The sequence below is a fragment of the Pristiophorus japonicus genome, chromosome 16 (assembly GCF_044704955.1).
Source record: "Pristiophorus japonicus isolate sPriJap1 chromosome 16, sPriJap1.hap1, whole genome shotgun sequence".
In the NCBI taxonomy this organism is placed as follows: domain Eukaryota; kingdom Metazoa; phylum Chordata; class Chondrichthyes; family Pristiophoridae; genus Pristiophorus; species Pristiophorus japonicus.
This window is the reverse complement of record NC_091992.1, coordinates 21,341,522-21,367,746: the sequence shown is the minus strand read 5'-3', so window position 1 is coordinate 21,367,746 and position 26,225 is coordinate 21,341,522. Positions and strand designations below refer to the sequence as shown.

At 44.6% G+C, this 26,225-nt stretch overlaps 1 protein-coding gene across 4 annotated transcripts in view; it reads left to right on the top strand.

Moving 5' to 3' along the window:
* Positions 1–26,225, top strand: part of LOC139226378 (coronin-6-like) — a 284,392-nt gene that overhangs the window by 221,462 nt on the left and 36,705 nt on the right. For all 4 annotated transcript variants that reach the window (XM_070857100.1, XM_070857102.1, XM_070857101.1 and 1 more), the window contains 2 exons: positions 8,554–8,683; positions 25,793–25,974. In XM_070857100.1, coding sequence (XP_070713201.1) covers positions 8,554–8,683; positions 25,793–25,974 — 312 coding nt within the window. The remainder of the gene's footprint in view (positions 1–8,553; positions 8,684–25,792; positions 25,975–26,225) is intronic.

Sequence of the window (26,225 nt, the reverse complement as noted above, 5' to 3'; positions counted from 1 at the left end):
TACTGAGCAAGGGAATATTGGGGCTGGGAGTGCAGCAGAGAGATCATGGCGGCGGGGGGCGGGGGGCTGGGGCTGTGGATCGCGGGGTCAGGCCAGCGATTGCGGGAGTTGCAGCGAGGAAGGACTTCAGTTTGTTCATGTCGGAGTTCTGCGCATGCGCCACCTGGTGGCAATGGTTGTGGACGAGGGGTGGTTCCGGATAAGGGAGTTCTGGATAAGGGAGGTTCAACCTGTAATGACAACACTTGGTTTTCTTCTCTTTCAATAAATAAGGACAATGGCCCGGATTTTGCGGTAAGAATAACGGGGAGACTATCGGTGCTCACCGTTATTATAGGGTAAATCGGACAGCAACTTCTGGAGATCGCACATGCGCTGTTAAACACAGAAATCAGGAAGTTGCTGTCCAAGTTGCCTTGTTCCTGCAGAAGCTGCGCTATACCGGTGTCTCACCGAGAGACTCGACATTCAAATGCATGGAAGGGGGTGAAGTTACAGTACTTACATGATAGATACCCACTAAACACGGCAGAAAAAGTGAAGGATTGTCCATGCAAGTGTAAGTGAATTTTTAATGGCGGGTTAAGTCTTAATTACTGTCAAACAACCTCTCTGGCACTGAAAATTAACTTTTACAAGCATGGAGTCTTATTCCTTCAGATTTTACTTATTATTGGAGATTATAAAAAATGTAAATAAAATTTTTTTTTTACTTTCTGTCTCTCTTATCTCTTTCTCTTGATCCCATATTTTATTTCCCTCTCTTTATTTTGCTTTATATACATGATTTGGCATTAAATTAACTATTCTAACTTACACTTCCTGGTTTAGATTCTGCGTGCCTCAGTAAGGATTCTACAATCTGATGGTTAAGGAGATGAACAGTTGCTTTCCCTGTTCACACAGGTTGCAGATCCCCTGTAGAGGGCGCTGCAATGTTTTTGATTTCCAGTAACTGCAAGTTCCAGTGGCAGAGAAAGTCTGTGGGCAAGAATAATGGATGGCTAGTGCCATTCATTCAAAGTTGGCAGCAAAATTCAAGCCCCAAGATTTCAAATAGGGATGGGGAGCGTGAGCAACATCCATTACATGGAGGGGACTTCTGGAACATGCAGTGAATGTTATAATGGGTAGGATTTGAGCATCTTTCGAGATGGATGAAATAAAATGGGTTGAATTGCCTTTCTTATATCTTTAATTATCTTGTGATCTTGTAATGGATATTCTTCAAATCTGTTATTTAATCATGAAACAGGCTTTGTAATTGAAAATACCAATTGAGAGTATTCACGCTATAGCCTGTAGCTTGGCTCTGCCCTGCCCTCTGCTGTGTGTGGCAATCTTCTGTCACTGATCTGCCTCTTTTTTCCATCCATTTCTTTTACTTAAAATCTTGCAGAGCAGCTCAGAGCTGCTGAGAGTTAGATGGTTTGTGTTGAAGCCCTGTCGGCCTGTACCCTCAAGATAATTGTTCGAACAAAATGTAATGTAGCTCTGATTAAATGCAGAGTATAAATACAGAATAAATTATACAATGAAATAAAAATCATATGCAAATGCAAAATAAACTAGTCATGACTAACGGCAACCATTTTATAACCCTTTCATCTACAGTGATGAGGAACAATATTAGTGGGGACTGAGTTCCAAAAGTTAACTATCATTTGGTTTACCATAATCTGCTCATTTGTGGGCAAGTATGATAAAAGCTGGAGCTAGATTGAGACCTAGTTTCACTGGTATTTACAGTTAAACCAACAGTGCTTTTGATTCCAATTCTCATACATTCTATGACTGAACTGCAACTCCCATTTAGAATAGTTTTTCGCTATTCCATGTCATTCCATCTCCTTGTTATTTTGGTATATTTGTCCCATGCAACATTCCCTCGTTGAGCAGCTTGCCAGATTGTCTTCCTCCCAGGTCCTGTGTCAAATGTTTGCAAGCAGTGGCTAAAAGATGCAAGAGAAGGCCCAACCTCATTTGTCACATTGAAGTTTTGGCTCAGATTAGGCCCCCAGTCGGTGTTGTGGTTCTTACCAGTCGGAGAAAACCAAACAAACTTTTATATTGGATGGCAAATTTCTTATTCCAGTTACCGAGTGGCGTGTAACACTGGATTGCGGTGACTTGCCTGATAGTTTTCCCGCCTTTAGTTTAGTACTTCCACTTAAGCTTTAGGTAAAATAACCAAGTCTGTATAGAAACAGCATGGAATCTCACTTTAAAACACTAAAACACTACCATGCCACCAAGCTTTTAATAGTTAAAGAAAGAAAGATGCATTTATATAGTGTCTTTCATGACCACCAGACATCTCAAAGCGCTATGCAACCAATGAAGTACTTTTGAAGTGAAGTCACTGTTGTAATGTGGTATACATGGCAGCCAATTTGCGCACAGCAAGCTCCCACAAACAGCATTGTGATAACGACCAGATAATCTGTTTTTTGTTATGTTAGTTGAGGGATCAATATTGGTCAGGACACCGGGGATAACTCCCCTGCTCTTTGAAATAGTGCCATGGGATCTTTTACGTCCACCTGAGAAAGCAGACGGGGCCTTGGTTTAACGTCTCATCCAAAAGACGTTGTGACCTAGAACGGGCTATTGAAGAGCATGGAACTAAACATCCCAATCTTTCAGATGAATACAAAGAATAAAATCCAAAGAAAAGCAAGGAGCTTCCGTAGACAAAAGGTCGCTGGGATTTGGAGCTCTTAAAATTATGAAGCGAGCTATTTTGTCTGTTTTCCAGCACTCTATTCGCTTAACGGGCAACATTTGTTGTTGTAAATCTGCAGAGATACCTTTTGAATAGCCTGGCCCTAATTGTGAAATAAATAGGTTCCACCAGCGGCTTAATTGAGTCATAGATATTTTAAGGAGGGGTGTGTTTTGTTGATAACCCTTCACAAAATGGACTTCATTTTACTCAATGTTTACTTCATGTTGGACATCAAAGAAATGCAATTATTTGGGTCAGTCATATGAACTGTAGACAAGATACAGTCCAAATAAACAGAGCTATATCGAGCGTAATTGGTTTAAGACAGGTCATTTCATACAATTCATCCTTTGTTCTCCCCTCATTTTAGAGATGCTGCAAATATTTCAAAAGCCATTTCATTAGCTCCTTCCCTTTACAGAGATTGTCTTATCACTTTGTACAGACTGATGCACAGAGTAATTGTCTCTATTAAATAAAGGCCCATTTTATACAAAACTCTAATCACATGTTGGGTATTGCATATTTATAATTAGCATTGACAGCACAATAACTAGTTAACTGTGTGCGCAGTCACATGTCTATTGTGTTCTTTGAACTGCAAGAAGAAAAGTAAAATGAAAACCATTATATTCTACTCCTTATAATTTAATAATTTTTTTGCATGGGAGAGTTTGGATTATCCAGTCATTTGAATTGAGCAACAGAAATAACAAAGTGAAGTGTGAATTTAGTGCTTAATTTAAATTAAATGACGGAATTAAAAGTAGATGGTACCAATCCTTCACACTTTTCATTTATTGTGATTTGGGGAATATTAGAGCAATTCTTAACATGAGCTAAGGGAATGGTAGCGCAGTGGTTATGTTACTGGACTAGGAAGGCCTGGACTAATGATCCAGGGATATGAGTTCAAATTGCAGCTGGGGAATTTAAATTCAATTAAATAAGTCTGGAATTTTTTTTAAAAGGCTAGTATCAGTAATGCTGTTCATGAAACTACCGGATTGCCATTAAAAACCCATCTGGTTCACTAATGTTCTTTTAGGGAAGGAAATCTGCCATCCCCACCTGGTCTGGCCTATATGCAACACCAGACCCACAGCAATATGGTTGACTCTTAACTGCCCCTCTGAAATGGCCCAGCGAGCCACTCAGTTGTTCAAGGGCAATTGAGGATGGGCAATAAATGCTGGCCTTGCCAGTGACGCCCACATCCCATGAACGAATAAATAAAAGGCTTGGGCAATATCCATTAAGGATCTTTTATCATCCATAGAGTTATTCGGAGAAAATGCAGTCCTTTTCCAACAGCAGCAAGTCTTTTTTTGATGTCGTAATCGGTAATTTCGGTGTCTTGGAGGTAAATTGGCCAGATCAGAGACAACCAGAAGGGAGAGTGTTGAAAGTACAAGCCTTTTCTTAACACGATATGTGAAGCACAAAGTTTTACATTGCCTTGTGCAAGAACAACAATTGCACTTCAAACAATTAATTGTACATGAAGCGTTTTGGATTCTATCCCATTAGGCGTTATGTTAATGCAACATACTTTTATTCTCTTTCTTCACAAGCACTGATTTGTAACCTGGAGGTGGCTGAGCATTTGGGCCGCTCTGATCATTCCAACTAGATTTGATGTTCCATCAAAGGCTGAAATCTTTAGAGCTCACTTCAGTAGAGCATCAGAAAGGATTAAGTAGGGAGCGGGATTAGAATAATGGAAGAGAAACCACAGACCATTTTATGGTGCAACAAAACCACCAAGGAACATAAGCAACTATTAAGAGCTTAGAATGCAACAGCTAAATAAGGGGGTTAAAACTAACCGTGACTGTAAATAAATATTTTAAAAGAATGCAGGGCAACGAACGGGAATGGGAGCTCTGCAAACGGCAGTTGGGGATAATTAACAGGAAGAGGTAACCAGCAAGGCAGATATCCGCAAAAAGAAAAAAAAAATGTTTCTGCTCCTGGAGAGTTGGAGGGTATGCTGTTGCTGGGAGGATGGATTGCTGGGATGAAGGAAGAGTGCACATCTCCATTGAGTGGGCTTGGAAGGAAGTTTGTATGGGTACATTTATACTGTAAGTTTAGTGTCGATGTGAAACATAGGAGTGATGCTATATTGCAGTATAAATCTGGAGTTGGGCCCTGTCACAATCCAGAGAGAAGCTGTGTGAGGCTACAGAAGGTTCATCGTGTCCAAGCTGACCGAAAAAGAGCTACCCAGCCTAATCCCACTTTCTAGCTCTTGGTCCAGAGCCCTGTAGGTTATGGCACCTCAAGTGCATATCCAAGTATTTTGAAATGCGGAGGATTTCTGCCTCTACCGCCTTTTCAGGCGGTGAGTTCCAGGCCTCCCACAGACCTCTGAGTGAAAAAAGTTCTCCTCAACTCCCCTCTAACCCTTCTACCAATTACGTTAAATCTATGCCCTCGGTTATTGACCTCTCTGCTACAAGAAATAGCTCCTTCCTATCCACTATATACCTTTTGTCATTTAATCTGCCCTGCCTTCCACCCCATCACAGACCTTCCCTTTTGTTCTTTCCTCCCCTCCCCCTCCCATACCCACCCTTTCCCTGCATTTGCTTTAAACCTGTTATATTGCTGGCTTCTTCCAGTTCTGACAAAAGATTACCGACCTGAAACATTAACTCTATTTCTTGCTGCACAGATGTTGCCTGACCCGCTGCATTTTTCCAGATTTTTCTGTTTTAATTTCAAATTTCCAGCATCCGCAGTATTTCGCTTTTAAATAAGTAATTCCTCACTGATCTAATGGAATTCTTTGAAGAGATGCCATGCTGTTAGATTGGGGCTATTCAGCGAATATATACTTGGATTTTCAGGAGATTATTTAATAAAGTTCCAGATGTGAGGCTTTAAGGAGTGAAATCAATGGCAAAGTATGGATCTGGATTACAATCCAGCTCAATGGTAAAAGTGACTATGAACAGGAAAAGCTCTGTTTGGCAGGGATGTGCTCTGGGCTTGCCGCTATTCCTACTTCAGGTTGAATCTCTCTTATCCTGGCCTGTGCCGGATAAGGGATTTTGCCGGATGAGAGAAGGTCATGTCAATATTTCAGGTTGATGACTTTTCGTCAGAACTGGAAGAAGTTAGAGATACAACAGGTTTTAAGCAAGTGGGCGAGGGGAGGAAGGAACACAAGGGAAGGTCTGTGATAGGGTGGAAGGCAGGGGAGCTTAAATGACAAAAGGTATAAGGTGGATAGGAAGGAGCTATTTCCTGTAGCAGAGAGGTCAATAACCAGGGGCATAGATTTAAAGTAAATTGGATGGCTCTAGCAATGAGTACTGAGCAATGAGATATCGGGGCTGGCTGGCTTGGGGCTGGGAGTACGGCAGAGAGGTAGTGTAGGGGAAGGGTGGGGAGGGGGGTAGTGGATCGCAGGGGCTGGCCAGCGATTGCGGGAGTTGACAGCGAGGAAGGACTTCAATTTGTTCATGTCGGAGCAGGACAAGGGGTGGTGCCGGATAAGGGAGTCCTGGATAAGGGAGGTTCAACCTGTATTCATAAATTTCTTTTGAGAGCATCTCTTGTACCATTATAAAATCGGCTAATAACATCAATTGTCAAATATAAGGGAGATAACAGGGCTAGAGAGATCTGGATCAATTAAGCACATAGGCTACGGAATGGCAGATGGATTTACTATAGCTAAGTGTAAGATAATGTCGAGTGAAACAAGAAACAGAAAATGCACACAATGAACGGATGTGTGTTAGTGGGGAAGGATGTGATTACCGATCATTCACTAAAAGCTTCCAATCAATACCAGGATATTATGAACAAAACAAGTCAAATAGCATTAAATTAAAGATCAAAGGAAGTTATTCCAACTTTGTATACATCACTGCTGAGACCACAATTGCAATATTGTGTGCATCCTTTTGGGCGCCCGACTTTCAAATAGATATTGATGCACTGGAGTGGTTCAAAAAAGTTAAAGATGAGAAGAGACTTGCAGAGCTAGTTTTCACTAGGGAAAAGATGACAAATAATCCAGGTACAAGATGCTGAGAAGTATTTATGTTATAGATTTATGTAGGTGATTTGACTGACTGAGAGAGCAGAACTGAAGGACACAGGTTTAACATTTTTAAAAGCCTGATGTGAGATTATATTTTTGAAGGAATAGTTTTCCCACAGAATCGTGAACATATCGAGCAGACTGTAAACCGAAACATTGGTGCCGTATCACTTAACTCCTCAAAAAAGGAGTTGGCTAGATGCTTGACTGGGAACAGGAGTGGAAGATTTCAGAATAGGTATAGATTGTGACTGTGATTATTAAATAATCCACAGGACACTTATTTCTGTGCTACTGAGGTCAGAAAGAAAGACTTACATTTATATAGTGCCTTTCATGACCACCGGATTTCTCAAAGCGCTTTGCAGCCAATAAACTACTTTTGGAATGTAGTCACTGTTGTAAGGTGGGAAACGCGGCAGCCAATTTGCGCACAGCAAGCTCCCACAAACAGCAATGTGATAATGACTAGATAATCTCTTTTTGTTTTGTTGATTGAGGGATAAATATTGGCCAGGACACCGGGGATAACTCCCCTGCTCTTCTTCGAAATAGTGCCCTGGGATCTTTTACATCCACCTGAGAGGGCAGACGTGGCCTCGGTTTAACGTATCATCCGAAAGATGGCAGTGTTCCCTGTTGAAGATAGCAGACCAGGATTACATAGTGGAGATGAAGGATGGATGAAAATCCTGGAATTTAATTTGAATATTTTTGGTGATCAGGAAACGTTTAAACAGAACCTTCTCCCAGGAGATTAATTAATTGGGATAAATGAATGATAGAGTAGATTGTACTTGGACTGTGGAGTGAATGGGCTTAACTGGCCAAATTGCCGTCATTCATTCCATGTTTTATTTTTATAAGCTTTATCGCAGCAGATAATTGATCATTGGGCAGACAGGGCATGATTCAAACTGGGCAAAAGCAAATTTAAGAAACATGTTTGGAAATGCAACACATTATGATTGGCCAACACATGGAGTGAACTTCTGATTAGGTAGTGGAGACAAAACCTGTGTCATTTAAGGCTGCAGCTACATTACAATTGCAGTATTGGTGCCCTCACATCAATACTAAAGATGGAGTATAAATCCAGAGTTAGGGCCTGACCTAACTCTGAGGGTGGGAGCCTCTCTCCACTTCACTTCAGTCAAATCAGGCTCTGACCTGGAGATCCAAACCTTTTCACACACACACACACACACTACAGTTGTGTAGATACAGCCTAAGTCTCGATACTGGGAGAAGGGCACCGTTGGTTTTCAAGATGATTGAGCTAATTTAGGTCAAATCATCATCTTTATTTATATTTATCTTGTGAAAGAACTGATGGTTCAGTGACACTGCAGAAACCACTGCTGTCGCTTAACAAACACGATTCTGAAACACTTCGGCAGTATTTTCACAAGATGAAGGTGTTTCAAACGGCTCGGCTGAAAATGATGTATGCTAAATATAAGTGAAAGAACAAACTTTCTGTGTAATTTTTCTCAGGTAATTTCTTTTAAAGGTTTTGATAAATTATTACCCACCAATATGTCCTCGCAGTTACTGAAGTGTGATAGAATTCTGGTTTTCTGTGTGATATCAAAAAAGTAAATTGTAAAACTCTTAAGTTATTTGGTTATATGGTTAGTCGTTGAGTGATCACTGAGACTCGTTTTTGGTTAACTGCAGTCAAGTTCACCAGTTTGTCCAGCTCATTGATACTCGTCAGTGAAGTATTTCTAATTAGTCCTTTTTTGTGTTCACCTTCTCACAGGTTTGGCAGATCCCAGACCACGTAGGAGTCCGGTCTATAACGGACCCCATTGTTGTCTTAGAAGGACACTCGAAGAGGGTCGGGATTATTTTGTGGCATCCGACGGCCCGGAATGTTCTACTTAGTGCAGGTAATATCTTCAGTGTGGAATGTTTTGTTGAAGCTGTCATGAATTGAAGTCACCAGTGGACAATGTCAGTGGCTGTCGCCTCCGGTGTTTTGTTAAGGTGGTGGACAGTTGTGATTAATGTTCCCGCTAATTTTTCTTTGGTGCGCGGCCCATTCAAATTACTGTGCATGTGTGTTTTTTGCCCTTAGAACGCCGTTGAGCTGGCTGCACGGGACCTCCAGATCGCTGCACGGCCGTGCAGCTTAAAAGGAACATTGGTTGTGATCCCTTTTCACTTGGCATACGGAAAAAATGGGCATTTTACTTGATATTATTGAGGACAGATATTTCTGTTTCTCCCCTTCCCCAGCAGATTTACACAATAAAATGTTGAGAAATTTTTATCTTTAAGACTCAATAATACTGGGGATCATTTTGCATAATGCTGGTTTTCAGCTAACATGGAGGAACTGCAGTTATTGCTGTGTTTTGCTCACTCTGCTGCTTGAAGTAAATGTGACTGCTTAGGGCAGTCTTAAGCGTCAGATTTGCCCTGAGCTCATCTGTGTCATCAGGGAGAGCGGGAGCATTTTTCCAAACAGGAAGAAGACAATTTACAATGAGAGTCCTTCCCAGCTGCTGTTGTGCATCTATCATCAGATAGTTAAACAAAGGTAGCATGGCTGACAACCCAGCATTCCATGGCAGAGTGCACTGAGTCATTGAATCTGTTAAATGGGAATCACTTGTACAAATAGGCGGAATTGGAGAGCTGTGATCTGGCAAACACCAGACAATTGTGTTGACACAATAAAAGTTAATCTACTGCAGTCACAATGGTGGAATCCTCTGAATTGCAGTAGAACAGGCGGATTGTTTTATTCCTCATGTGCTCGCCTATTTTCTTAAAGGGAAAAGCACATCTGAATCTCAAGAGTTTGAATTGAGCAAAGTTGGATTCCCAATTTTACAAGATAGATATGAATCAGGAATGCTATTATTTTGAAAAGACCCGACCTCCCTCCGCATCCCAGAATGCAGCTGTTTCCTAAACAATTCAAGGGTCTTCACCTCTATAATACAACTCCCAAATCCATTCCACGTATTGATCACCTTTGTAACCTTCCTGACATCAGTCACTTGCCACTTATCAGGCCACCTTCCCAATCCAGATCCCATTGTATTTGTTTTGCCATTTCTCTATTGGACCACTCTCTCCCACCCTCATTTTGATGTAAACCTCAAACAGAGATGTCTTTGTTTCTATTTCCAGCTTTGATATCTTACACTGTAAATAGCAATGTTTCCAGGACTGATCATTGTGCATCTTGCCAGGTCAACTGAGCTTCATTCACTATCACCCTTTGCTTTCTTTGGTTGGACAATTTTCCATCCAGTGCAGAAGCTTGCCTTCTATTCCATGCCTACCGAGCTTATGTACTAGTGTGCCCCAATATTAAAAGTCTTGCTGAAATCTAAATATATCACATCCACAGAATTTCCATTGTCAAGAAGATCCATTCTTTCCTTGTAGAATCTATGCTTCATTTTCCCGTACCGTAACCTGCTGAAGTGTTACAATATGCTCTCTTTCACCCACAACACATGTGAGGCTCACTGGCCTTTATTTTCTTAAGTCATCCCTGTGCCCTTTTTAAAGATTGGTGTTGGGTTAGCTACTTTTCAATCTTCAGGTATTACTCCTGTTTCTAATGATTATGTAAAAATGATGATAAGGATGCTACGAATATCATTAGCCCTTTGAGTCCCCATCTGAGCCTGGTTTCTTGTCTACCTTTCTTCCTCAGCCTATCAGTGATCACCTTGTGTGAAATTTCTGTTTCCTTTAGTACTTATCAATCCCCTGCCCCACTCGATGGAAATGTTACTCACGAGCTGGTTGTAAAGTTCAATGTGTGCTAGGTTGTTAATCAAGGACAGAGAAAAAACAGCAAAGTGACTGATTGCAGTTGTTCAATTAAATTGGTGCATTGTTGCAGGAGGTAAGTGTCATTCAGAGAACATGAGTCGTTAATTCAAATGTGTTCTGAGCAGATTGTTTTGAATTAAGGAAGCCTGAAGAGGGGGATACTGTCTTTCTAGGTTTTTCGTTGCACTAATAACATGTGTTTTGGTAGCAGCTGTTGTCATTTCATGTGAAAAAATGACAAAACCGATGTTTAATGTGGTGAACTGACCTGTATGATCAGGTAGTTCTGTGCAGACAACTGATGCACAGTGCATGCTGGAATGCGATTGCTTACATCAACATCTGCAAACATAATGGGCTAGAAATTTGGTTCTTGGCGATAGCTGTATTTTTTCGCCAAAATTACCGTTATCGCAACGCTATCGCTATGAGGCCATAACTTCAAGGTTTAATTTGTGCAGCGGTTAAAAATCGTCGCACGAGGATTCGCGGCGCAAACCGCGATCGTCGCATGAGGATTCGCGGCGCAAACTGCGATCCTCGCCAACTTTAGTCCGAGGCCGATACCGCTGCGAGTTGGGCCTAGGGAGGGCAGAAGAACACCTAAAAATAAATTGGAAAAAAAAACATTTACAAGACACTTATCTAGTGAATCGCTGCAGAATTAAAAAAATAAAAACTTTAACTGACCTTTTTTTCAGGTCTTCATACTTACTGCTGCTCCAAGGGCTGCAACGCAGCTTTTTCCCTGGCATTTTTTCCGTCCTAAATACGGGTGCGCTGTGAGCCAAATTTTTGGTGAAAATGATATTTCGAGTCTCCCTAGCGCCACTGAAAACTGCCGCCGCAAAATGTCTCCAAATTTTCCGCTGACCGTGCTTTCGCCGAAAAAGGTGAAATAGCACCAAAAACCCGGTCGCAAAACCGCTGAATTTCTAGCCCCTCATAGGAGCTTACTGGCTGTCATTTTTAGCGCCAGTTTAGAAGGGTTTGCATTGGTGCTGATGTATCTAACAAACAAAGCCGGCATGGGGTATCTCTGCCTTCAGTCAGGACTGAGAGGATACAAGTCCATGCCAAGCTAACAAATGAAGACAACAACTGAACTGAAGCCGATTTGGCTCCCTAATCGATCATGACCATCTGAGGAAAAATAACTTTTCTCTTTCTTCTCCAGGGGAGGTTGGCTCCTAAAGCGATGCAATCATGTTAACAAGACCTGATGGCTTTCATTTCTCCGACAGTTATTATCTCATCTAACTGGGTGTTTGATCCTGATAAATTATGTTGCAAGATAAATTTAATAAATGGAGAATACAGTGATCTCTTCAGGGAAATCGCAATGATGTCAGTAGGTCGCCCACTCAAAATGGCATTATATTATAAATTAAAAACGAGAATTAAAGCCACAGAAATATGCTGCAAGCTGGATAACAACTTTCATAATACAGCAGCGATGCAGCATCTACAGCACTGTAGAAGTTCCACGACTGTGGCATAGTTGGAGTTCCACCACTGCTTGTTTTTGGCCTAGCCATGAAGTAAGCCTGCCAACATGGCAACAAATAATGCCAACAACAACCACTTGCATTTATATATGACATACATAACAGTACATAGTATTTACAGCACTGAAACAGGCCATTTGGCCCAACAGATCCATGCCAGTGTTTATGCTCCATCAACCCTCTTCCCACCTTCTTCATCCCACCCCATCAACATCTCCTTCTATTCCTTTCTACCTCATATATTTATCTAGCTTTCTCTTAAATGCATCTATGCGAGTTTCCTCAACTTCGACATTCTAGCCACTCTGGGTAAAGAAGTTTCTCCTGAAATCCCTGTAGGATTTACCAGTGACTATCTTATATTTATGGCCCCTAGTTCTGGTTTCCCCCACAGTGGAAATATCTCTTCTACCTCTGCCCTTTCATAATTTTAAAGACCTCCATCAGTCTTTTTTCTATAGAAAAGAGCCCCAGCCTGCTCGATCTTTCATGTAGTGCCTTTAACAGAGAAAGAACATCCCACGGGACTTCACAGAAGCGTAATGAAGCAATATGCAACACTGTCGAAGAGGGAGATATTAGAAGGGTGACTAAAAGCTTGGTCAAAGAGGTGGGTTTTAAGGAAGGGCCTGAAAGGTGGAGGGATGGAGCGGTGTAGGGAGGAAATTCCAGAGCTTAGGGCCACGGTGGTCAATGGTGGGGCAAAGGGATTTCAGGATGCACAAGAGGCCAAAGTTGGACAAACGCAGAACTCTTCGAGGCTTGTCAGACTGAAGAAGGTTACAGAGATAGGGAGGGGCGAGGCCATAAAGGTATTCAAACATGAAGATCAGAACTTTAATCTAACTGAGCATCACAATGCAAAAGCTATAGTTCATCAATATTAAACCAGTAACATCAATTCCTTTTATTTCACCTCTTTTTCGGATGAGACTTTAAACCGAGGCCCCATCTGCTCTCTCAGGTGGATGTAAAGGATCCCATGGCACTATTTTGAAGAAGAGCAGGGGAGTTATCCCCAGTGTCCTGGCAAATATTTATCCCTCCATCAACATAACAAAAAGAGATTATTTGGTCATTATCATATTGCTGTTTGTGGGAGCTTGCTGTGCGCAAGTTGGCTGCCGCGTTTCCCACATTAAAACAGTGACTACACTCCAAAAGTATTTAATTGGCTGTAAAGCGTGTTGAGACATCCGGTGGTCAGGAAAGGCACTATATAAATGTAAGTCTTTCTTTCTTTATCCATTTCAATGTTGATTGTTCAGTAAGATGAATGGCCAACTAATCTGCATTTAGTAGCAGTGGTTGAGGGATGAATGTTGGCTAGGTTACCAGGAGAGCTACCTTACCCATAAAAGTGCTATGAATCTTTTACGTCCTCCTGAGCAGGTAGACATGGCCTCCGTTTCATGTCTCGACTGAAACATGGTACGTCTGACACTGCAGTTCTCCCTCCTTACTGAAGTGTCAGCCTGGATTATATGTTCAGGTCCTGGAGAAGGGCTTGAACGCACAACCTTTGGACTCGGAGGTTAAAGTATTCTTGCTGAGTTGAGCTGGCACTTGTTACTGACAAAACCAGTATTTGAAAAATAACTTTGAAACCAGATTTTCAGTCTTGCTTTGGGTGGGTGAGTCTTATGGTGTTAAAGGGTAAATCCCACATAGCTATGGATGTTCCACGACAGCTGTGGACAGCTGTGGAAATTCATTTTAAGAGACAGAAATGAATTGCAAACTGTACTTCTGCAGATGATTACATAAATGGCTGCTGAATGAAAAGAATGAGAAGAATTCAACTACGTGCACATATATCACTCCTGTACAGACCTGTCAATTTACTCATGCACTGCCGCAAGTACATTAGAGGCTTCTCAATATAAAATCCTTCAAGGTATTTTTTTTAAATTCAAAATATACTTTATTCATATAAAAATTTGCACGATACATTGGAAGGCAGTTCAGTACATTTGGATGCGGTCAGCAATTCCATACAATACATTTGGATGCTGACGGCAGTTCCGTTCAATACATTTGCTTGCTTTACATTTCGAGGTACAGTTCAGTACAATCCAGGATACAGTGTAATACAGTCATCAAATTATGTTACATGTGCACTATACGGTACACGGAATGGGTGAGAGTACAGTTATATTTCTTTGCAACGTACATTACTAAACAGAACTTGCATTATACATGGCACTACATAGGTGTTTTCAGATCATGGTGCTCTATGTATACAAAAGGTTTACAAGTACAGCCCGAGGGGAGTTTTATACTGATTCCAGCCCCTGGGTTTACCGTAGCGGAAGGGCCTTAAACTGTGGCCCTTCCCCACCGTGCCTTTGCGGCGACTGCACCAATTTTTAGTGCGTCCCTCAGCATGTACTCCTGGATCTTTGATTGCGCCAGTGTGCAACACGCAGACGTGGACATCTCCTTACTCTAGAAGACCAGCAAGTTTCGGCAAGACCAAAGTGCGACTTTCACCGAGTTGATGGCTCTCCAGTAGCAGATGATATCTGTCTCGGTGTGTGTCCCCGGGAACAGCCCGTAGAGCACAGAGTCCTGTGTTACGGAGCTGCTTGGGATGAACCTCGACAGCAACCACTGCATCTCCTTCCAGACCTGCTTTGCAGAGGGGAAATCCCAAAGGAGATGGATGACTGTCTCGTCCGCACCACAGCCAACTCGGGGGCAGAGTGCCGTGTCTCTGAAACCCTGGCTGTGCATGAAGGATCTGACGGGTAGGGCCCTCCTCACCGCCAACCAAGCTACGTCTTGGTGCTTGTGTGAAAGCTCTGGCGATAAGACGTTCTGCCAAACGAGTTCGACAGTCTGCTCGGGGAACCACCCGACAGGGTCCACCCTCCTTCTATCGTAGGGTGTCCAGGACCTTACGTGCCGACCACTGTTTTATGGCCTTGTGCTCAAAGGGTTTTTTTTCTGAAAAACTTTTCCACGAAGGACAGGTGGACAGGCATGGTCCAACTGGTGGGGTCGTTTCGCGGCAGCATGGCCAGACCCATCCTTTGCAACACCGGGGACAGGTAGAACCTCAGCACGTAGTGACACTTGGTGTTTGCGTACTGAGGATCTGTGCACAGCTTGATGCAGCCGCACACAAAGGTGGCCATCAGGATGAGGGCCACATTCGGAACATCCTTTCCTCCACTGTCCAGGGATTTGTATGTCATGTCTCTGCGGACATGGTCCATTTTGGACCTCCAGACAAAGTGGAAGACGGCCCGGGTGACTGCCGCGGCACAGGAGCGAGGGATGGGCCAGACCTGTGCCACGTACAACACCGAGAGCACCTCACTCCTGATGACCAGGTTCTTTCCTACAATGGAGAGGGAGCGCTGCTCCCACAATCCCAGTTTTTGTTTCACTTTGGCAATATGCTCTTCCCAGTTTTTGGCGCACGCCCCGTCCGCTCCGAATCATATTCCCAACACCTTCAGGTAATCTGGCTTAACGGTGAAGGGAATAAAGGATCGGTCGGTCCAGTTGCCAAAGAACATGGCCTTGCTTTTGCTGCGATTAACCTTCGCTCCCCAGGCCAGTTCAAACTGGTCGCAGATTGTGAGCAACCTGCGGACCGACTGCGGATCCGAGCAAAAAGATGGTGACATCGTCCATGTACAGGGAGGTCTTGACCTGAGCGCCTCCATTGCCTGGGATTGTCACCCCTCTAATGCCCGCATCCTTCCTGATAGACTCGGCAAAGGGCTCGATACAACACACAAACAAGACAGAGGAGAGAGGACAGTCTTGCCTGACTCCAGATCTGATCGGAAAGCTTTCAGTTTCCCACCCGTTGATTAGAACTGCGCTACTGATGTCTGTGTAGAACAGTTGAATCCAATTGCGGATACCCTCCCCAAACCCTATTTTGGAGAGCACGTCCATCAGGTACGTGTGCAATATCCTGTCAAAGGCCTTCTTCTGGTCTAAGCTGATTAAGCAGGTGTCCACCCTCCTGTCCCGCACGTAGGCGATCGTATCCCTGAGTAGCGCGAGGCTATCAGAGATCTTCCTGCCGGGGACAGCGCAGGTCTGATCCGGGTGAATCACCAGCTCAAGAGCAGACTTGACCCTGTTGGCGATGACCTTTGACAGGATCTTGTAGTCCACATTGAGCAGCGAAATGGGCCGCCAGTTTTTGATTTCCTCCCTCTCCCCCTTCTGCTTGTAGCTGAGGGTGATGATGCCTTTCCTCATCGATTCTGACATGCTGCCGGCCAGAAGCATACCTCCGTACACTTCCAGCAGGTCAGGGCCCATCCAGTCCCACAGAGCGAATACAACTCGACCGGTAAGCTGTCGCTTCCGGGAGTTTTATTTGTCTCGAAGGACCGGACGGCCTTTGTCAGCTCATCCAGAGTTAGCGGGTGGTCCAGACTCTCCCGCTCGCTGTCGTCTAAGACCTCCGAGATAGACGACAGGAAAGACTGGGAGGCCGCGCGGTCTGTGGGCTTGACGTCATAGAGCCTGGCTTAGAAGGATTTGCTGATCCTCAGCATGTCAGGCTGCGAAGACGTCACAGAACCGTCTTCTTTTAGGCTGGTGATCACAGAGCTCCCCCTGTGTACCTTTTGGAAGAAGAAACGCGAACACGTCTCAGCCTGCTCGACGGTGTGGACTCTTGGAGCGGAAGATGATTTTGGAGGACTCTGAGGCAAAGAGCGAGGCTTGCTGGCCCTTCACCTCTTCGAGTTCCTCCGCGACATCAACCCCCATCGACTGCAGCAGGAGCAGGTTTTGCATATTCGTCTGGAGTTGGGACAATTCCCTCTGTCTCCCTCTCGCCTCCAGGACATCTTTGAGGATGAAGAACCTCTTGATGTTCATCTTGATTGCTTCCCACCAGTGCATCGGGGAATCGCAGAGGGGTTTTACGGTTCCCCAACCTTTGAAATCCCTCTTGAGTTCCTCAATGTTTTCTGGAGTCAACAGTTTCCCGTTCAGCTTCCATATCCCTCTGCCAACTTTCTGGTTTTCCTGTGGGTGACAGTCGGCCAGTAGGAGGCAGTGGTCAGAGAAGAACACCGGCGTGACGTCGGTGGATCTGACCTTGAGCGTGTGGGACACAAACAGGAAGTCTATTCTGGAACGGACGGACCCGTCTGGTCTCGACCAGGTGTATCTGCGCGGTGCTCCCGCAGATACACATCTTCAGCAGGGTTGCTGAAGACGTCACAAAGCTTGGCATCTTTTACCGCGTTCATCAGGAGTCTGGACGTGGCGTCCAGTTTGCTGTCGGCTCTGCTGGATCGTCCAGCCACATCGATGATGCAGTTGAAGTCACTGCCCAGAATGACTGGCTTGGACGTTGCCAGTAGCAGTGGGAGCTGCTGGAAGAGAGCCAGCCGCTCGTTCTTGAGAGCAGGGGCATAAACATTACTTAACCTGAGAGAGGAATTTTTGTACGTTGCATCTGCTCCGAGGAGGCGGCCGCCCACCACCTCCTTAACTTTGATGATGGTGAAGTGACCTCTTCGCAGCAGAATGCCCAGGCCGGAGGACCGGCAGTCATTGCCTCCTGACCAGATGGATGGTCCATGGGCCCACCATCGTGACCACTGCCGATAACTGCTGAAGTGCGGCAGACCGCACTTCTGCAAGAACAGCAGGTCTGCTTTGACCTTGGCGAGGTACCCCAAGGTGGAAACACATCGCGTAGTGCATCCTTCAAGGTATTGCTACCTGGTCCCACATCGTTTAGTCAATTTTCATCTCATTTTGCATAGTGTCAGCTGTGGCTCGCCTCTTAGTCAGAAGGTTGTGGATTCAAATCCCACTCCAGGGATTTGAGCACGAATAATCTAGGCTGATGCTCCAGTGCGGTGCTGAGGGAGCGCAGCACTGTCGGAGATGCCGTCTTTCAGATGAGACGTTAAACCGAGGTTCCGCCTGCTCTCTCAGGTGGACGTAAAAGATCCCATGGCACTGTTTTGAAGAAGATCAGAGGAGTTATCCCCGGTGTCTTGGCCAAGATTTATCCCTCAATCAACATAACAAAACAAACATTTTCTGGTCATTATCACATTGCTGTTTGTGGGAGCTTGCTTGTGCGCAAATTGGCTGCTGCGTATCCTACGTTACAACAGTGACTGCACTTCAAAAAAGTAGTTAATTGGCTGTAAAGCGCTTTGAGACGCCTGGTGGTCATGAAAGGCGCTATATAAATGCAAGTCTTTCTTTTCTTTCTATGAAGGAACATATCAATCTATAAACTTTAACAGTCTGTCCACTTGTTCAGAGCAGCTACATTCTTCAGTGGCAATACGGTGGCCCTAAAATTCCGCAGAGGTTCTGCCGGTCCCCTGCCGTAAATCCGGCGTAAATGGCTGTTTTCAGTTATAGGAACAGTGGTAGGCCAACCATCCCCTCGATCCTGTTGTGCCATTCAGTTAGATCACGACTGATCTGTACCTCAACCTCATTTGCCTGCCTTTGCTCCATGTCCCTTTATACCGTTACCTAATAAAATCTATTGATCTCAGTCTTGAAAATTTCAATGGATCCAGCATCGAGAACTTTTGCTGGGAGATAATTCCAGATTTCAACTCTTCACTGTTTGAAGAAGTACTTCCTGATTTCACTCCTGACTGGCCTGGCTCTAATTTTAAGATAATGGGCCCTGGTCCTGAATCCCTAACCAAAATCCTTTATCTTTTAAAGATAAATTTATCTTTGCTTACACAATCTCCCTGGGGAGCTGCCATAGTTATGTGGGAGACCAGTATAACTCCTGTGGAATATCAGGGCCAATGTATTTTGTGCACAACTGTTAAGCTTAATATTTCTTGTAAAATTATGATGAACCTGTAATGAAACACTGGTTCGGCCCCGACTGGAGTATTGTGTCCAATTCTGGGCACCATACTTTAGGAAGAATATGAAGGCCGTAGAGAGGGTGAAGAAAAGATTTATGAGAATGATCTCGGGGATAAGGGACTTCAGTTACGTGGAAAAACTAGAGAAGCTGAGGTTGTTCTCCTTGGAGCAGAGATTATTGAGAGGAGATTTGACAGAGGTGTTCAAAATCATAAGGGGCCTGGACAGAGTAGATAGAGAGAAACCGTTCCCATTGGCGGAAGGGTAAAGAACGAGAGGACACAGATTTAAGGTGATTGGCAAAAGTACCAAAGGCGACGTAAGGAAAATCTTGTTTCAGCAGCGAGTGGTTAGGACCTGGAATGCACTGCCTGAAATTGTGGAGGAGGCAGACTCAATTTTATCTTTCGAAAGGCAGTTGCATAAGTATCTGAAGGGAAAACATTTTGCAGGGCTACGGGGAAAGGGCGGGGGAGTGGGGCGAGCTGGGAGTCAGCACGGGCTGAATGGCCGCCTTCCGTGCTGTAACCATTCTGTGATTCTAAACTTATTTACAGGTATATGGTTTATTGTGCGATTATGCCACTCACCACTTTGCTCATTTTAATTTAAAGAAGAAACTTCAGATTTTCGAAGGTTTTTCTCTTGATTTCCCCTGGGGTGGTTGTGGGTTGGGTGGCAGAGAGAGGTATGGTGGGGAACTGTTCCTCCAGCTCCCTGGCCTCTGCTGCCACCTCTGCATTTTTCTCCAGGAGTGACGGGACCACTGCCCATTTTTGACCGAGCGCCTGCAAAAGATACGTTAGCGGCGGCAATACGCCTTTCAGCAAACTTCCTTTTATTAACATCATAACAACACTGGGTGTAAGGAAAGCCATTGCATTCCTGTCCACTGTTGCTAAGGTAGTGAATGGGGGGGGGGGTGGGCGCGTGGAGCTTAAAAATGAACAGGCAGCCTCCCCTCCCACAAAGTCCGAGTTTTGAAACAAGCTTCTTTTGCCCCCTGCAGTTATCATAAAGAGCCATGGTACCGCATGGCAAGTAAAGTAGCCATTTTCTCCCACCTCCACTAGAGGCAGTGAGCCATTGGCAGTGGAAATACTGCTCGGAACCCACCGACACCGTGCCACCGAGCTTCACACTCTAAGATCAGTCGAGGGCGCGGTGGACGGAGACAGATGATGTCACTTCCAATTCCATTGGTTAATTCTGTTTGTGTGTGTGTGCAGATTTGCGACACTTGGCTCAACATGTGCCCAGATTTTCTAAATTGTGTGCCTTTATGTCAATGTAAGAAGATCAGGAGACTTAAAGGAAAGAAAGACTTACTTTTATATAGCACCTTTCATGACCACCGAACGTTTTAAAGCACTTTTCAGCCAATGAAATACTTCTGGAGTGCAGTCACTGTTGTAATGTGGGAAACGCGGCAGCCAGTTTTGCACACAGCAAGCTCCCACAAACAGCAATGTGATAAATGATCAGATAATCTGTTTTAGTGATGTTGATAGAGGGATAAATATTGGCTCTGCTGCTCTTCGAAATTCTACCATAGGATCTTTTACGTCCCCCTGAGAGAGCAGAAGGGGCCTCAGTTTAACATCTCATCCAAAAGATGGAACCTCCAACACTGCAGCGCTCCCTCAGCTACTGCACTGGAGTGTCAGCCTGGATTTACGTGCTGAAGTTCCTGGAGTGGGACTTGAACCCACAACCTTCTGACTCGGAGGCAAGTGTGCTGCCCACTGAGCCACAGCTGACACTTGTTTACATCACTTGCCGTTTGTGGGGAAGCAGCCCACGACTGAGATCATGACACGTTTCTGCAAGTCCTGACAAATGATGCAAAGTTCTGGTGTGTGTGGGTATTGGCGAGGATGGGATCGGGCTTGGCTGGGATGCTTCCCAGGGTGGAATAGTCTGCCCACATCCGTTTTCTCGGCTCACCTGTGCAGAATGGCCACTTGGGAGTGGATTCCTGGCATCTATGGCAATGGACTCCCTGCCCTCTAAGAGTTCCTCCCCTTCAGGAGCAAGGACGTGGCGGGAAGAATATTAGAGGGAAAATAAAATACAAACCTTTATGGCCCACATTGCCTGGGTTTGTGTACGAGGTTTACCAGGATGTTGCCGGGAGTTGAGAATTTTAGCTGAGGAAAGATTGGATAGGCTGTTTTCCTTGGTACAGAGGAGGCTGAGGGGAGATCTCATTGAGGTGCATAAAATTATGAGGGGCCGCGATATAGTGGATAGAAAGGGCCTATTTCCCTTAGCAGAGATGTCAACAACCAGGGGGCATAAATTTAAAGTAATTGGTAGAAGGTTTAGAGGGGATTTGAGGGGAAAATTCTTCATGCAGAGGGTTATGGGGTTCTGGAACTCAGTGCCTGAAAGGGTAGTAGAGACAGAAGCCCTCACCACATTTTTTAAAGTACTTGGATGTGCACTTGAAGTGCCGTAACCTTCAGGGTTATGGATCTAGAGCTGGAAAGTAGGATTAGACTGGATAGCCTCATGTTGGCCGACGCGGACACGAAGGGCCAAAATGGCCTCCTTCCGTGCTGTAAACTTCTATGATTCTATTCCACAGCTCTGTCCGATGTGGGATGAGGTGGAGAGCCGAGCGGAGCGGGTGCTTGGCCAATGCCTGTAGTTTAGAAGAATGAGCTTGAGTGTCTGATGACAGACGCACTTTTGAACAAATCCCCCGATCTGAGTTGGATACAGTTGTCCCTTTCACATCACCTTTAACGGACTGTGTTCCTCTGAGACCATGTCTGTTGATGTCTGTGAGCCCCACCTGTTGTGCACAGCAGCTGGCTTCCAAACAGAATGAGACCAGTCGCTGCTGATTTCTGCCCTGACAGCTGCTGGGACACTTTAGACCAGTTTTAAATCTGAGGAGAACGTGAGGGAGTGGGTGGATGTTGAGGGTATATCTACAACAGAATCACTTGTGAAGCCCCAGAGATATATTTAGCCTATTTTCATTGATAAACTGAACAATCCGTCCAGTTAGAACAGATGTAAAAAAAGCCAATACATTTTGAAAAGACTGTCTAGATTTTTTAGAAGCTGGCCTTTTTTTTTTTAAAGCTGGTATCCTCCTGCACGCTCTACGTAGACTGAATACTGGCTGCCAGAACAGGCAAATGGCCACAGCCATCTCCACCGGCTCTGCCCATCGGCAAGCAGTCAGCTGGTTGTCGAGTCGGAATATCAGAATGACAGGCCTGTGGGCATTTACATTCTTCTGGGATCGGAAAGCCCCTTGTCCACTGCATGGGAGGAATGAAGTGGGAGCGAAAAGCCAACTTCAGCTGATTTCTCCTGCCTCCTGTCAACCGGAGGCACCTCGCCTCCATTCATCTTTGTTGGCGTGTTAAATTATAATCCGTAACCATGGCATCATACACGGCAAACTAGTTCCGATTTCTATGAAGGCCAAATGCACACTTGCTGTTAAATCCATCTGTTTTTGTGTGAATTGAGACACATCTTTGTAATGAAGTGAATCTGTGGAACTCTCTGCCCAGGGAAGCAGTTGAGGCTAGCTCATTGAATGTATTCAAATCACAGATAGATAGATTTTTAACCAATAAGGGAATTAAGGGTTTATGGGGAGCGGGCGGGTAAGTGGAGCTGAGTCCACGGCCAGATCAGCCACGATCTTGTTGAGTGGCGGAGCAGGCTCGAGGGGCTAGATGGCCTACTCCTGTTCCTAATTCTTATGTTCTTATGTATTTCATCTGACACTCACACAGCACAGAAGTGCATTCTCTCATTTTGTTTTTCCTTGTTTCATTAATATTCAAAATGCACAGACATTTTATAGATCACTCTTATGGTCGCTCCCAGATTTCTTCCTTCTCAATCAGGCCCAATCTTCCATTTTCTAATCAAAGCGTCATTGTGCAGTGACTGTAGTCCATGGTGAACACTGCTGCAGCTCCCCAGACCCTTTGAACAGTATCCACTTCCCTGGCACATTTTGCTGCGGTTCAGATACAGCAGCAAGTGTATAGATCCTGACTGTTCTTGTAGCCAGTAGCCAGGCCCTGGCATTCTACTGAAACAAAGAGAATCAGGAAGGGTCATCGACCTGAAATGTTAACTCTGCTTCCTACCCAGAGATGCTGCCTGATCTGCTGAGATTTCCAGCATTTTCTGTTTTTATTTCACGATACAAGAAATGTTACAGCACCTTAACACTCCTGCTTGCTATCCAGTAATTCCTACTGAAAAGTACCCATGTGTTCAATTTTTAAAATTTTAAAATCCTTATCCTTGTTTTCTAACTGTTTACAATATACACAGATGACTTGGAAGAGGGGACGGAGTGTAGTGTAACAAAATTTGCAGATGACACAAAGATTAGTGGGAAAGCGGGTTGTGTAGAGGACACAGAGAGGCTGCAAAGAGATTTAGATAGGTTAAGCGAGTGGGCTAAGGTTTGGCAGATGGAATACAATGTCGGAAAGTGTGAGGTCATCCACCTTGGGAAAAAAAAACAGTAAAAGGGAATATTATTTGAATGGGGAGAAATTACAACATGCTGCGGTGCAGAGGGACCTGGGGGTCCTTGTGCATGAATCCCAAAAAGTTAGTTTGCAGGTGTAGCAGGTAATCAGGAAGGCGAATGGAATGTTGGCATTCATTGCGAGAGGGATGGAGGACAAAAGCAGGGAGGTCCTGCTGCAACTGTACAGGGTATTGGTAAGGCCGCACCTGGAGTACTGCGTGCAGTTTTGGTCACCTTACTTAAGGAAGGATATACTGGCTTTGGAGTGGGTACAGAGACGATTCACTAGGCTGATTCCGGAGATGAGGGGGGTTACCTTATGATGATAGATTGAGTAGACTGGGTCTTTACTCGTTGGAGTTCAGAAGGATGAGGGGTGATCTTATAGAAACATTTAAAATAATGAAAGGGATAGACAAGATAGAGGCGGAGAGGTTGTTTCCACTGGTCGGGGAGACTAGAACTAGGGGGCACAGCCTCAAAATACGGGGGCGCCAATTTAAAACCGAGTTGAGAAGGAATTTCTTCTCCCAGAGGGTTGTGAATCTGTGGAATTCTCTGCCCAAGGAAGCAGTTGAGGCTAGCTCATTGATTGTATTCAAGTCACAGATAGATATATTTTTAACCAATAAGGGAATTAAGGGTTACGGGGAGCGGGCGGGTAAGTGGAGCTGAGTCCACGGCCAGATCAGCCATGATCTTATTGAATGACGGAGCAGGCTCGAGGGGCTAGATGGCCTACTCCTGTTCCTAATTCTTATGTTCTTATGGCCGCACCCATAGGACCTCTTCCAGCCCTAAGTGGCTTCAAGATCTCTGCGCTCCTCCAATTCTGGCCTCTTACGCATCCCTGATTTTAATCGCTCCACCATTGGTGGCTGTGCTTTCAGTTGCCTTTTCCCTAAGCTCTGGAATTTGCTCCCTAAACCTCTCTGCCTCTCTACCCCTCTCTCCTCCCTTAAGATGCTCTTTAAAACTTACCTCTTTGACCAAGCTCTGTCCTGATGTCTCCTTCTGTGGCTCGGTGTCAAAACTTTTTTTTTTTAATTGATATCGCTCTTGTTAAGCACCTTGGGACGTTTTGCTACGTGAAATGCGCTCTATAACTGTAAGTTGTAATTGTGTGAATATGGGTAAGAAGAGAGGTCGGGCTTGGTTGTGATAGACTCTGATTTAATAGATTGCCTATACTCACTGTCTTGGCTGACACATGAAGAATTTGGGTGAGTAACTGATAGACCGATGGTGCCTGTGCAATTGTAGTCTAAGTGCCTTAAAGAAACAAGATGGGGAAATAATGGGCAAAATTGACACACAAGGAAATTGTATTGATTCCCTTCGAGGTCAACCCTTCAGAAGTTAATGCTGAGTTATTGACTACTGTGTGCACCTGTGAATGTTGCATTGTGAATGGCTTAGCTAGTCATTTTTTTTCTGAGGCTAAAAACCGGGTAGGGTTTAGGTAGTCTTGGCCGAAGCTGTGCGGAGAATAAACAATGTAATAATTGGGAAGAGGTAGATGATGGAAAAGGAACCATTCCGTGTTCCTGTGCAGCGGGTGGGATTGCATCCCGTCTCCCAGCACTCACAGGCTGATGTTCCATTTATCCTGCTGGTTTGTGGAGCTCAGCAGTAAGACCATTGGTGGAGCTAACTTCAGATAGGTAACGGGTCACTTCCAGCTTGTACATAAGACATTGACTTTCAGCACAGGGAACGCAAGTTACCGTACAGATTAGGTTTGAGAAGCTCGTGGGGGAAATCGAGAACTAGGGGACATAGTTTCAGAATAAGGGGTCGCTTATTTAAGACGGAGATGAGGAGAAATTTCTTCTCTGAGGGTCGTGAAGCTTTGGAATTCTCTACCCCAGAGAGCTGTGGAGGCTGTGTCATTGAATATATTCAAGGCGGAGATAGACAGATTTTTGAACAACAGGGGAGTCGAGGGTTATGGGGAACAGGCAGGAAAGTGGATTTGAGGCCAAGATCAGATCAGCCATGATCTTATTGAATGGCGGAGCAGGCTCGAGGGGCCGTATGGCCTGCTCCTGGGTCCTATTTCTTATGTTCTTATGTCCTTATGTCATATGATGTTCACAAGACTCAATAAAAGCCCAGTCGGTTGGGTCGAGGTCGTTCACGATGAGGCGTGCGGTTGTGAGCCTAGTGGATGAACTGGTAATGTGTCGTGTGATTGTTAAACCTTTGTTAATAACCCAACTAGTTCCTAATAGCAATGTGTTGCTACGAATTTTTAAGTAAAGAACCTATGGAGCAAATACATGACATTGACCTTGTACTATATCTGGTTGTATCTGTTCCAGGCAGTGATAATATGGTAATTATTTGGAATGTGGGGACGGGGGAGCCCCTGATGTCACTCGATGACCTGCACAATGACCTGATTTACAATGTTTGCTGGAACCGCAATGGCAGCCTCATCTGCACCACCAGCAAGGACAAGAAGGTCCGCATCATCGATCCGAGGGAGCAACGCATCATTGCTGTAAGGTTTTCCACTGGTTTGGGACACGTTTGTGCTGCATGGAGTTTGAAGTTCCAATATTTGATTGGTTGTGTGCTGTCTATTGAGCCTTTACTCAAATATATTACATTGCGGCAAAAAGCAAACTACTGTGGATGCGGAACCCGAAATAAAAACAGAACATGCTGGAAATACTCAGCGGGTCAGGCAGCATCTGTGGAGAGAAAACCAAGTTAACGTTTTGGGTCAGTGACCCTTCGTCAGAAGTTCTG